This window comes from Equus przewalskii, chromosome 7 (assembly GCF_037783145.1).
Source record: "Equus przewalskii isolate Varuska chromosome 7, EquPr2, whole genome shotgun sequence".
Classification (NCBI taxonomy): domain Eukaryota; kingdom Metazoa; phylum Chordata; class Mammalia; order Perissodactyla; family Equidae; genus Equus; species Equus przewalskii.
This window is the reverse complement of record NC_091837.1, coordinates 35,656,638-35,670,644: the sequence shown is the minus strand read 5'-3', so window position 1 is coordinate 35,670,644 and position 14,007 is coordinate 35,656,638. Positions and strand designations below refer to the sequence as shown.

The 14,007-nt window shown below is 39.6% G+C and overlaps 2 protein-coding genes across 2 annotated transcripts in view; both read right to left on the bottom strand.

The window, feature by feature from the left end:
* Positions 1–13,636, bottom strand: part of NDUFV2 (NADH:ubiquinone oxidoreductase core subunit V2) — a 33,177-nt gene extending 19,541 nt beyond the window's left edge. Inside the window, exon 1 of the mRNA XM_008525062.2 lies at positions 13,246–13,636. Within this exon, the coding sequence (XP_008523284.1) occupies positions 13,246–13,299 (54 nt within the window). The 5' untranslated portion in view covers positions 13,300–13,636. The remainder of the gene's footprint in view (positions 1–13,245) is intronic.
* LOC103554156 (divergent paired-related homeobox-like) lies at positions 6,814–7,682 on the bottom strand. The gene has a single exon (XM_008525061.2). It carries the CDS (start codon positions 7,535–7,537, stop codon positions 6,959–6,961), a length of 579 nt encoding a protein of 192 aa, XP_008523283.2. The 5' UTR covers positions 7,538–7,682; the 3' UTR covers positions 6,814–6,958.
* Positions 13,637–14,007: the final 371 nt, after the last annotated feature.

The following is a 14,007-nucleotide window of genomic DNA, read 5'->3' as shown; positions in this document are numbered from 1 at the left end:
CAGGCCCACTGGGGTATATGCAGCGCATCATTGACAAAAACGTCATTATGCGGCATATGACTATAATCAATGAGAAAAATGAACAAAAATGTCACACAATTCAAATAAACTTACTAGTAATTAAAAACATGCAATTTTAAATGAGATAACATTTCTAGCTACCAAATTAGCAAAGATTTTTTTTTAAAGATAATATTCAATTCTCTTAAGCATATAGAGAAGTGGGCATGCTTATACATTAGGTAAAAACTGATACAGCCTTTAGGAGAGCAAATTGGCATGGTGTACGGACAGACTAAAGAAAGTTTCTATCTTTTAACCTAGTAATTCTACTTTCAGAAATTTATCCTAAAGTATGAAATGATAAAGGTTTATATAAAAATGTCTTCTGTAGTATTTATCATAGCAAAAGACAAGCAACCAAAAAGCCCAACATAGGGAGGTTTTAAAAGAAATACTAGTAATTCCAACAAAAATCATATTATATAGCTAACAAAAATCCTATTTCCTAAAAATAATGACACAGAAAGAAGTATTTGTGCCACAACCATAACTGGAAAATATAAGAGTTAAACAAAAACAGCATAAACTACCATCCCAATTATATTCAACATAGACACTAATGCAAAGATTGGAAGGCCATAACAATTAAAAGTGCTTATCTCTGTTATTATGATGTTAAAAAAACTATTCTGTACTTTGTTTCTTATATTTTTCTCTATTTTCCAAGTTTCCTATTTAGCATGGATTAATTGACAAACTAGAAAAAAAAAATCTTATTTAAAACAAAACATTCATCAGGTACAAAATGAAACTTAACACCTCTACGTTTAGTCCTATTTCTCCTTCTAACTTCCCTGTATATCAAAGAAACCACCAACAACCTCCAAGTTAAAACAGCTTCAGTTATGGGTCAACATTTGATCCCTTCCTCATTATTCCAGGATCTGGCACATACTTTTACTTAAAATAAAAAATATAGAGATAATCTTGAAAATTGGTCTTTGGGCCTATGTAGCTACATGCTAGAAAATTTATTTTGAGGCACTTTCTGGCTCACTTGTAATTCTAGATATGAACATGTGTTTACACAAACACACACACACACAGATACTTCTATCCAAGATAAAGTGTTTTAAAATTCAAATTGCTGAAGACAGACTACTGATTGAGAACAGTCAAAAAAAATAAAAAAGCAGCTAAGTTATAGAAAAAAAAAACGCTACAGTTTCAGATCAACTATTTATTTTTTGGAAGATCTGGGTTTAGATCACCACTCTTGCTACGTACTAACATGTGACCTTGCACAAGCCAGTTTCTTTAAGCCTGAATTTCTGCACCTGTAAAACAGTGATACTTACTTATTGGAGTGTTCTAAGGTTCAAATAATAGTTTCTCTGAAAGTACTATATAACCTGTTAAACCATTATCACATCTGCTTAGCTGACATGGGGATAAAACATTTAATAACTAAAAAATGCAAGATTTAAACAACTGCATTTTAAGAACTGAACAAATATTTTAAAATTGTGCTTTGTAAGTTGATTCAACAAAGAGTCACTGTCACAAAATAACATATTACTGAGTTTCTTGCATTTGCACATAATTATTTTTTATTTATTATTTCTAAGACTGTCAATTTTTATTATCTTATTATTATAAGACTGTCAATTTTTCTGGTCAAAGTATATTTTAGATGGTTGAAAAATACCATCTCCTTCCTGTCTACTGAAATGAACATACAGATTTATCTTTCACTTGCAGTGGGGAAGGAAGAAGTAGTGCGGGTAGACGATCCTCTATGGGTCTCAGGTTTCTACACATCTTAGGAGTAGAGGCACTAGGCACTAACAGCTTTTGTTCCAGATTATCTTTTCAAGGATTTTTGTAGTGAATGTCTCCCCCTGGGGCAAAGGCTGGGTAAGTTTTCTTGAAGCTGGGGTTGGATTCCTCAGCTATGATGCACAGCATTCACTGGAGCTGCTCCAGGTCACTCCCACGAAATTTGAGGGTCAAGAGGAACTAACATGAACAGGAAGCTTACGCTGCCTGATGGGCCCCGAGTGATAAAGTCCTCTGTCTCTGACCCAGGAGTCTCAGCCAACATCCATGAAGCCGAGGGAGGTTAACTTGTCAGCTTCTAAGTAGGGTAAAATCTCAGCGCCTTCACAGCTCTTGACAAAAGGTCAACATGTACAAACACACTAGTCTCCATGTCCTACCGATTTTTCAAAATATAGAAAGTATTATAATATAGTGAATATTATACAAGAAATAAAGGAATAAATGAGATGAATACAAAGATGATATAAAAGAAACCAGTAACAGTGGCTGTCTCTGACAGAGACAGAGGGTGACCAAGGATCTGGAGTGAGGAAAAAAATTTACTCTTTAATATAATATATGCACCATATTTATGTACCATAATTTATATCCTTGCAGAGTAGTCCCCCCATCTGTGGTTTCAGTTGCCTGTGGTCAACTGTGGTCCGAAATAGTAAATGGAAAATTCCAGAAATAAACAACTCTTAAGTTTTAAATTGTGCACCATTCTGAGTAGCGTGATAAAATCCCATGCCGCCCCTCACTGTTCTGCCTGGATTTGAATCATCCCTTTGTCCAGCATATCCCCACTGTATATGCACACTACTCGCCCATTAGTCATTTAATAGTCATCTCCACCATTGCAGTATCGCAGTGCTTGTGTTCAAGTACCCCTTATTTTACTTAATAATGGCCCCAAAGCTCAAGGGTAGTGATGCTAGCAATTCAGATATGCCAAAGAGAAGTTATTGTGATTAATCTCTTACTGTGCCTAATTTATAAATTAAACTTTATCAAAGATGTGTATGTACAGGAAAAAACACTAAATATAGAGTTTGGTACTATCAGAAGTTTCCAGCATCCACTGGGAGTCTTGGAACATATCCCCCAAGGATAAAAGGGACTACTGTACCCCTATTCTTTAATATACACAATATTTATCATATTTTATATTTACTATAACATATATCCTTGCATACTGTTTGAAGTTTTTGCAATGTATATGTATCACATTTCAATTTTTAAAAAAAAAGTCTTTAGTCCTTTTCCTCTGTTACTATCACCATTCTATTTCAGACATTATTTCAGGTCTATGCACTACTCTAACAGTTTTCTAGCTGACCCCTCCCCAATCCAAATCATCCTGTCTAACATCACCAAACTAATCTTAAAACTACCGTCTTTCTGGGATCTTTTTGAATACTACATCTACTCAGACAAGAGAAACAAAAGAAAAAATTAACAAGTGGACTTCATCAGACCAAAGAGCTTCTGTAAGGCAAAGGAGACCAGGAACAAAACAAAAAGACAACCCACCAACTGGGAGGAAATATTTGCAAATCATGTAAACAACAAGGGGTTAATCTCCAAAATATATAAAGAACTCACACAACTCAACAACAAAAAAACAAACAATTCAATCAAAAAATAGGCAGAGGATATGAACAGAGATTTCTCCAAAGAAGATATACAGATGACCAAAGGACACATGAAAAGATGTTCAACATCACTAATCATCAGGGAAATGCAAATCAGAACTACACTAAGATACCACCTTATGCCTGTTAAAATGGCTATAATCACTAAGACTAAAAATAACAAATGTTGGAGAGGTTGTGAAGAGAAGGGAACCTTCATACACTGTTGGTAGGAATGCAAACTGGTGCAGCCACTATGGAAAACAGTATGGAGATTCCTCCAAAAAACTAAAAATAGAACTACCATACGACCCAGCTATTCCACTACTGGGTATCTACCCAAACAACCTGAAATCAACAATCCAAAGTGACTTGTGTACCCCTGTGTTCATGGCAGCAGTATTCACAATAGCTCAGACATGGAAGCAATCCAAGTGCCCATGGACCGATGACTGGATAAAAAAGAGGTGGTGTATATATATATATATATATATATATATACATACACACACAATGGAATACTACTCCACCATAAAAAAACATAAAAAACACAAAATCATCCCATTTGCTACAACATGGATGGACCTGGAGAGTATTATGTTAAGCAAAATAAGCCAGACTGAGAAAGACAAACACCAAATGACTTTACTCATATGTAGAAGATAAACAAACACACGGACAAAGAGAACAGTTCAGTGGTTACCAGGGGAAGTGGGTCAGGGGTAGGCACAGGGGTTGAAGGGGAGCACTTACTTGGTAACGGACAAGAAATAATGTACAAGTGAAACTTCACAACGATGTAAACTATTATCAACTCAATAAAAAAAAAAGAAATGTGAGTTCTCACACACACACACAAAAAGTGGAAAAAAAATAAAGTGCAGGATAAGCAACAGATGTTAGCTCAAGGCCAATCTTCCTCACCAAAAAAAAAAAAAGGAAAGAAAAAGAAAATCAGGTATACATACAGAGGGAGACAGATTAGAAATGAAAAGGCCTGCCTCCCTTGGCTCATGATGTTCCAGTTTAGAGAGAAAAGGATGCATGAATGTACTCTATTTAAAACAAGCTATTTACTGTTTGTTTTTTTTTAAATAGTAAATGCCACTTTTCTATTCCCGCAGAAAACCTAAATATATATATGTTAGCATAGCATTCGAGCAACTTAATTTAAATGTCTGAAGTTGACTTCTTCAAAATAGGAGAAAAAGGGCTCAGATTTTGTGTATGAAACAAAAGAAGCAAGCAGAACAGTGACAGTACATTGATAAATATTAGCCTTCTTTTTTTTCAACCAGCATAAACTATTATTCATAGCAAGTTAGCACATGGCCATTTTCAAAGCTGGCCTGTTTCGTTCTGTCTTGCTTTTTGGTGAGGAAGTTTGGCCCTGAGCTAACATCTGCACCAATCTTTCTCTATTTTGTATGTGGGACACCGCCACAGCGTGGCTTGATGAACGGTGTGTAGCTCTGCACCCAGGATCGGAACCCATGAACTCCAGGCTGCTGAAGCGGAGCACACAAACTTAACAATACGCCTCCGGGCTGGCCCCAAAGCTGCCCTGTTTTTTGATATCTTTAATAACTTGACCTATTTTACATCTGTTACAATATCTATGTCAGTCACTTTCAACAAAGGAATAAATAAGATATTAAAAGTTTGATTAACATCTTTACATTACTTAAAGGGCCATCTGAATTCAGTTTCACTTTGGAATAAAGAGGCACCCCAGGACCAGTTTTAGAACTGGAAAAAAACAACTTAGCTAGGCTTGACTGATTTGAAGAGTAAGCTCAGTGTTCTCCCCTTAGACTAGAGTCTAGTTTCTCATAAGACTCTGAAATGTCTATACTTCAGTGAGTTCCAACTGAATTCAGTGAACTCCAATTGAAAATTCAAACGATGTTTTTTTTAATAAACAAGAACGTAATCTGATATATAATGCAGAATTAATAGTGCATTTCAATTCTAGTTTATTCTTTTTTCAGGGTGTTTCAGAAGGAGCAGAGAAGATTTACAGCAGGCAAATAGCGGCAGTGATTTCTTTGGATTCAAGTAACCTTGAGTAGCTTTGTGTTAAGTACTTCAACATACCTTTTTTCATTGACTTCTCAAATATCTGTGGTTAGAACTTATTATTTCCATTTTACTTTTAAAGAAATTTAGGCTCAGAGACAGTAACTTGCCCTCCACCACACAATTAGTGACAGAGATGGATTCTGAGCCCATGCCTTTTGAATCTAAGTCCTCTGCTCTTTCTACTAGCCCTTCTCTTTTAACATCATTTGTAATACTGATAACCAAAAGTTCAAAATGACAAAAACTAAAATTTCACATTCTTCCACCCACTCCCCAAGAAGAGGGTTTTTTTCCTTAGTTTCCTTTTTTTTTTTTTTTGGAATGATTCAACTTATGTGAAATTTATGAATAGGCAAAAGTCAAAATAGCGGTTCCTTCTGGGGGGTTACAGATGGCTTAGGAGAGCATGTTTCATTGTCTTAAGGAGAGTTGAGGGACCAGCTCCGTGGCCAAGTGGTTGAGTTCGTGCCCTCTGCTTCGGTGGCCTGGGGTTTGCCAGTTCAGATCCTGGGTGCAGACGTGGCACCACTCATTGGGCCAGGCTGGGGTGGTGTCCCATATAGCACAACCAGAAGGACCTGCACCTGGAGTGTACAGCTGTGTCCTGGGGAGCGCTTTGGGGAGAAGAAGAAGAAAAGAAAAAAAGGAAAAGGAAGATTGGCAACAGATGTTAGCTCGGGTACCAATCTTAAAAAAAAAAAAAAAAAAAGATTAACAAAAGAAAAATTTGGGAGCTGGAAATATTTGAGTGGTCAAAGTTATAAAGAGATGGCTGGGGGGCTGGCCCTGTGGCCGAGTGGTTAAGTTCGCGCACTCCGTAGCAGGCGGCCCAGTGTTTCGTTAGTTCGAATCCTGGGCGCGGACATGGCACTGCTCGTCAGACCACACTGAGGCAGCGTCCCACATGCCACAACTAGAAGAACCCACAACGAAGAATACACAACTATGTACCGGGGGGCTTTGGGGAGAAAAAGGAAAAAATAAAATGTTTAAAAAAAAAAAAGAGATGGCTGGGAAGGTGACTAAAAAATAGAAAGTAGAAAAAAATAAGCCAAAGCTCCACTTACTGACAGTGACTAAACCTGAATGATACTGGAGAAAAAAAATAAAATCATAACAAAGAAGCAGGAAAAAGAAAAAAGATACTGCCCATACTAGTCTCTTAGATCTACCACATGGGCAGCCGCTAATGTGTTTTTTGGCGCTGTGGCATTTCCTGCTCCAGGAATGCATATAAATGGAATTATATAGTATGTTGTCTTTCGTGTCTTTTTTTCTTTCATTCAACACAATGTTGAAACGCATCCATGTTGTGTATATCTTGTGTTCCTTCCTTTTTATGGCTGAAAAGCATTCTCGTGTGTGGGAATCATTACAAATCATTCCACCACGTGACTTTTTGTGTCTGGGTCCTCTCACTGACAAGATCTTGGTGGTGATGAAGAGCAGAAGGAATTAGCGCTGATGCTCGTGGAAAGAACTTGGGATTCCAGAGTGGGAGAGAGGCAGTATATGTTAGGGTCTCGGCAGCAGCCGAAATGAACTATTTTGTGGCCAACAAAGTGGTCTGTGTGAGCATTAAAATTGGGGCACAGGCGGAGCTGGAAGGCAGGCACTGGATGCTCTGTATAAACCAGGGATGCGGGGAGGGCCCTGCGAGGGGATCTGGGAGGTGTATCCGCGCCTGTCTTGGAAGAGCTGGCCTTGCCTCCTGCCTCAGCTAATTGCTGCTGTTGAGCCTCTTGTTGTTTTTGCTGAATAGGCTTGTATTTGGCTCTCTTGAGTTTTGCTCTGTGGTTCTTGAACCAAACCTTCACGACTGTTGGATGTATCTCCATTTTTGAGGCCATTTCTCTCTGAAGGCTGGAGGTCGGGTATGGGTTCTCATTGAACAGGAGCCGCAAATCCGCCAGTTGTTTCTGAGTGAACATGGTTCTTTTCCTTTGTGGATACTTCTGGGGCTTTCCTTTAGGAAGATCCCCTGGGTCAGACATCGTGTAACCTGGATGTGTTCCTATGCTCTGGTCCAGTGACCTTCCTTAGTTTCTTCTGTTGCTCAAACATCATCAGTATCCAACTCTGCTCACCTTTCAATTCTATCAGACGTGTAGTATAAAAGGCCACATCTAGCGAGGGCAACTTAAAGGACAAGGAAGCTGTAAAACGAAACTGACAGAATCACTACCCTAATTAGTCAGGAGAGGACTAAGGTCAGGCAAATGGAAAACAGTCTTTTCCTTTATTAGCAACCAACTGAGGCAGGGAATATACCTTTTAGACTACTCTGAACATTTACAGATTAAATCCACTATATACTGTGTGCACCTGCATGGGGGTCACAACTCACATGTGAAACACCTCCTGGAAAAGAAAAGTGATGCTGGCTCCCTCTGTAGTTTCTTCCCATTATTTACCAATACCTACTGGCTTATTTAATCTGTACTGTACTGTATTTCCCCAAAAGTCTTTGTCCATGATACACTCAGGGTAGGTATTTTTACATTTTAAAAAATCCTTGAGGGGCTGGCCCCGTGGCCGAGTGGTTAAGTTCGCGCGCTCCGCTGCAGGCGGCCCAGTGTTTCGTTAGTTCGAATCCTGGGCACGGACATGGCACTGCTCATCAGACCACGCTGAGGCAGCGTCCCACATGCCACAACTAGAAGAACCCACAACGAAGAATACACAACTATGTACCGGGGGGCTTTGGGGAGAAAAAGGAAAAAATAAAATCTTTAAAAAAAAAAAAAAAAAGAGAGAATGAAATTATTAAAAAAAAAAAATCCTTGAGAAATCAGTTGTTCAATGCATTTTAGTTTAATAAAGTAGATGATGGGTTAATGGTAACTGAAATCTATTTCAAGGATACTGATAATAAATACAATGCTTTAGATACTGCGCTACAAACTTTAAAAATACTGTAACTCATTTACTCCTCACAGCAACCATACCGTATAAGTATTATTATCATCCCATTTTGCAAATGTGGAAACTAAGGCTCAAAGGGAGGAAAAAAACTTTTCCTAGATCACACAGTTAAATAAATGAAAACCCAAACATAAGTTTTCCTGACTTGAGTACAAGCCTTAACCACTAAAATTGTTTTGTATATTTTCAGATATACATAGGAGGGCTTTTACAAATGTCCTCCATATCAAGTTCCATCGTTAAAAACTAAAAATGTTAATTCGTATTAAAGAAACAGAAGCGATTTTTCTAGCACTATGAGAGAATTAACAACTAAAATTTGGCCAAATTTATATTATAGAAAAGCTACATGAACAGCCTAGGTATTAAAGGAGCATTACAGATTAAGATGACCATATTAATGGCAACAATATTGATTACTTTCAGCTATCTTGACCATAAATTAAACAAAGCATTCTTTAGACATCTAAAATCGAATAGGAATACAAACAACACTCAAATGTCCTAAGGACAGGAATACTCCATAGAAATGAAATGTCCAAACACTATTTTAGTCACGAGGTTCAGTCTCATCTTCACCAATTAATGTAATCTTGGGCAAGCTGCTCTGCCTCTCTGTACCTAGGTTTGCTCATCTACAAAATAACAGCAGTATCTTAAACTGTTAAAGAAGATTAAATGAGATAAAGTGTTTAGCATGGTATCATTATAAATACTCATGTGTTAGCCACTATTATTATTATTTTTGGAGCTTTAATTAAACAGTAACACTCACTTCTCATTATAATTTCTTCTTGTGCCCCTAAAATGCTACTGAAGGAAAAAAAGGTCAAACAACAGACCTCAATAATCTCAAAAACAAATGAGACCCTAAATAATTAAGAGTTGATTCTAACAGCAAACATTCATTTTCAAAAGTTTAAATGATTTTAAGAGCTTTTAGCCTAAAGAATTAACTGGTAAAACTTAAGCACGAACTTTTTAGTTTAACGTGAAAATCAAATAAACACAAACAAATGCTGTATAAACTTAAATTGCTTCATTTTCTAGTCTTAAAGATTAATACTCAGGTAAACATACATTTGTTTAAAATTTAATAAACCTATGACCAGAAGGAGCCCAAGTATCTATATTTTTAAAGCATCCTAGGTGATTCTTTTGATCAAGTTGGGGGATTATTGCTGTAGGGTATACAGTGCCTGTATCCTGGCTCACAGTTCACGGATTTTATGATTTTCAACATGCTAATGATTCCAAGAACAAGAAATGCTAAATGATCTTTTCCAACCCAGGATCTTTGGAAATACTGAAGGATATTAAGGAATATTTAGTCACTGATAATAAGGAACTTCCTTCTCCATACCTCAAAATATTAACAACATGTACCACATATCACCATAAATGTAACCATCCGAACACAACATGACATTATTTGTATTTTTCAAACTGTATAATTATTTTTTCATGGAACTACCATAATATCCCCTTAGGAACAAAACTGCATTCTTTTGATTCAAGAGTATTTCCTTTAAACGTCAACTAGCACTGTTTTGTAACTGAGTTAACAAAGTCTTTTTATCCATTCTCTCCTCTTAGTGATTTATTCTTCACTTCTCCTTTCTGAACCTTCCCCTTCTCAGGTAGCCAAAATTTTTTTTTTTTTTTTTTGAGGAAGATTAGCCCTGAGCTAACATGTGCTGCCAATCCTCCTCTTTTTGTTGAGGAAGCTGGCCCTGAGCTAAGATCCGTGCCCATCTTCCTCTACTTTATACGTGGGATGCCTACCACAGCATGGCTTGCCAAGTGGTGCCATGTCTGCATCCGGGATCCAAACCGGCAAACCCCGGCCCTGAAGTGGAACGTGCGCACTTAACCGCTGCGCCACCGGGCCGGCCCCCACCAAAGTTTCTTAAGTCTAACCTCATACAGAAGCTGAAACACTCACCAGATTTTAGTTACTATTTCCTGGACGTTTTCTACCTATGTTATGCTATTCTTGATGTGAAGAGGATTAAAAATGTGTGCAGTATTCCGTTTTCATTATAAATTGGTTAAGACAAGGATAAAATTATATCCTGCTATATTTTCAATAGTACTATTTGTAAATATTCTAATATGTCTTTCTATTAAACATATATTAGACATGGTATTAGTAACGACAAGATCACTTTTCTGGGTTGCAAATCATGGCTCAGAACCTTAACTTATAAGGAAAATTTCCAGATTTTCCCCCAAGATGCATACTTTTACTACCTTGATAAAATTATACTTTTTCCAGTAACCATCATAGCTATGTAACTGTCTGCAGTTTAATCCCAAAGAGTTGCTTTTCTTCACAGATTTGTCACGTACTTCTACAAATAGGTGGGTTCTGCACCCTTTCACCTCTGAAATTATCAAATAAAGCTGCCTACTGTACTGATCCCCAAAGAAATCTATTAACACTCCTTTATGCAGAGAAATGTCATTTTTAATGCCTTCATTTTGTTTCTCATCTTTATATCAATTTGCTATCCATGACAATTTTTTAAAAAATTATGCCTCACCTTGCTCAAAGGATGTAACAAATATTTCTTTCAACCTCATTGTAATTCAACATTAGATAGTCATTACAGACAGTGGCCTAAACCATGATCATGAGAAACATCCCAGAGTCCTCTTTTCTCTCTCTCTTACTCTCTCAATTTAGTCAGTCACCAAGTCCTACCCATCCTACCTCAACAACTTTTAAATTGGTTTTCCTGCTACTCCGTTTTTTCTGTGACTATCCCCAGTTCAAAGTCTTTCATTTCTCTCCTCGATTACTACAATAACCTTCTTCTTCTGACTTCCAATCTCATCCTTCTCCACATCTCCAGAGATTCTGTCCTAAAATTACAATGGGGGGAGGGTGAGGTGGTAGTGCTGGGAATAAATCTGATTTTGCTACTCATCTACTTAAAATTGTTCACTACCTACAGAATAAAATCTAAACTCTTGTGGTATGACATACCAAGGTCTTTATGACCTTCTCCAGCCTCATCTTTCACAACTCATTATTCCTTGTCCATCCTGCTGTGCTCTCACACTTCACTGTCCTGTACATACGGCTACCTATACCTCCAACGCTATGTCACACTATACCTCCCTCTCATCTACCATGACTAAGGTTCACTTCCTCCTCTTACCCCTCCAAAGTCCCTGAACCACTCTCTCTTTTCCCTAAGCAAAGTGAAATCACTTCCCTAGTCTCTGCTCAGGGTGGCATACCCTTCTATTATTATAGCACTCATTAAATCTTCACCACACATAGCAATTTCCCTCAGTAAACTTGAGCAACTTCAGAATGGTAGCTTAAAGAGAAAAAAACAAAAACTAGTCTTTTCTCATGTTGTCCTTTCCACCTAGACTGCCCTCTCCCCAATCTATTTGACTCCAACCCCAATCTATTAGTATTGCCTCCAGGAAAAATCTTATACTACCTTCAAAGCAAACTGCATGACCTTACTCATCTCTGTAACACTGTACTTTCACATTAAATGACATTTACCTTAATGTGAAGTTCCTCTTACATGAGACTATCAACTCGGCAAGAACAGGGATTGTCTAAATCTGTTTCTTATCTGTAATATGGGGAAATAACAGTACCAACTTCATGAGATTTAGAAGTAAATATTTAACACAGTGCTTGGCACATAGAAAGCAGTCACCAAATGCTACCTACCATTATTACCCACATTGTTACCTGGAGCCCAGCGGCACATGACCCACAGTAGGACCTCAAATGTTTACTGAAAGACTAAACTCTGCAAATTGGAACATTCCCATTTTACAACTGAAGGAACTAAGTGAGAAAAATAACAGCCCAAAGTTACAAAGCAAGAAAAGGCGGTGAAGCCACCATCCGAACTCAGGTCGAACTCTAAAGCCCTGACCTCGTTCTATACTACCACGAACTCTCTCCTCCTCTGCTGCTGAGAACCGACTCAACCTCAACTGTACCGCTAGGGGAAAAAAAGGCTTCTTTATTTCCAGGAAATGCGCTGTTGTTATGGTCGTCATTTCTGGAATCTGCATTTTTAAGTTAACCCGAGCAAGTGTTTCAACATCTCTGAGATTCAATTTCCTTGCCTAAAAGAGATGAACGTACTTGGATCTCAAAAGACCATCCAAGCTCTAAAATCCTGCTGAGTGCAGTATATGTGGTGGTGTTCTTTCAGTTAGTTTGATACGATTATTACCGAATTTTTCCGATATGCAAAACACAACTACAGTAAATGAAACACCGCGGTCACCCTTCTCTTGGCTCAAGGAAATGCTCATTAAGCTTTCACCAAGCAAGCTAGAGCCTCAATCCCAGAGTTGTCTCCAGGACGCTGCAACCCGACAGCAATAAGGTCACGAGGCTAGGGCTGCAAGGTGCCTCCTTCGCGGGCGGGTTTCGGAAACAGACCTGGCCGACCCACGACAGGCCACGTTCCGCGCTAGAGCGAAACAGCAACAACAGACGACCGAGCGGCCCCTCCTTCCTCCTCTCCTTGACCAAACTAGGTGTAAATCCCCAGCCCTGGGGGGAGGCCACGCACCCGCGCCGCTTCCTCTGCCGACCCTCCCTCGGAGCTCCTGGCTCACGGAGGAGCTGCAGCAGCAGCCGCCAGGGGACAGGGCGAAGGCCGCAGTGTCCTTGCCGCCGCCTGCAGGCCTGGCCAGAGCCCAGGGCTCTCCTGTGCCCACAACAAGGAGGCGCGGAGAGAGGGAGAACGGCGGAGGCGCCTGGGCTCATTCCGAGCGTCCTTACCCACTGGGCGGCGAGGCCCGGCGCCCGGGCCCTGAGCACCGCGGAGAGGAACATGGCGGACCAACCTGCGCGCCTTTCAGGGCGCCACCAGGCGAGAATCCCGAGCGAGCCTGGGACGCACGGCGTGCGCGCTCCCGAGCCCAGGCCTAGCGCGTCCTGGGCGGTGCGCCGCTCCCTACGCCGAGGCTGCGGGGGCGCGCGGGGGCTGCTGGGGCCCAGTGGGCGGAGACTTCCCGGGCGGAGGGGCGGGGCGAGGACCAGCTAGGGCCCTAAAAGGCCGGGTCCTGCTGGCTGCGGCTGGGGTCCCAACCTTGAAAGGAAACGTCTGCCTGAGTCATCTTGGGCTCCCGGGAGATGAAACGCCGACCTGGATTTATGGGGTGAGCTTCCCTCCTGGAGAACCTTATGAGGATTTAGCCACCTCTTTTTTTATTGTGGTTACTTTTTTTAAAAATTCCGTCGCAACTCCGTATAAATCATATTTTACAAATTATAGACTCGAAGATACAGAGGCTGCCACTCAGTGAGCCAGGCGTGGACACCAAATACCTTCGTTTCAATTCTTTTGCTTTGGAAACGTGTGCCAACATAGTCAGGGGTGAAATAACATGTCTGGAATTTGCTTCACAATAATGGAGGGTGGGAGATATGAATGAAACAAGATTGGCCATGAGTGATGACTGTTGAAGCTGCGTGGTAGTTCTCATTACTATTCTCGGTATTTTTGTACATGTTAGAAATTTTCCATAACAAAACTTAAAA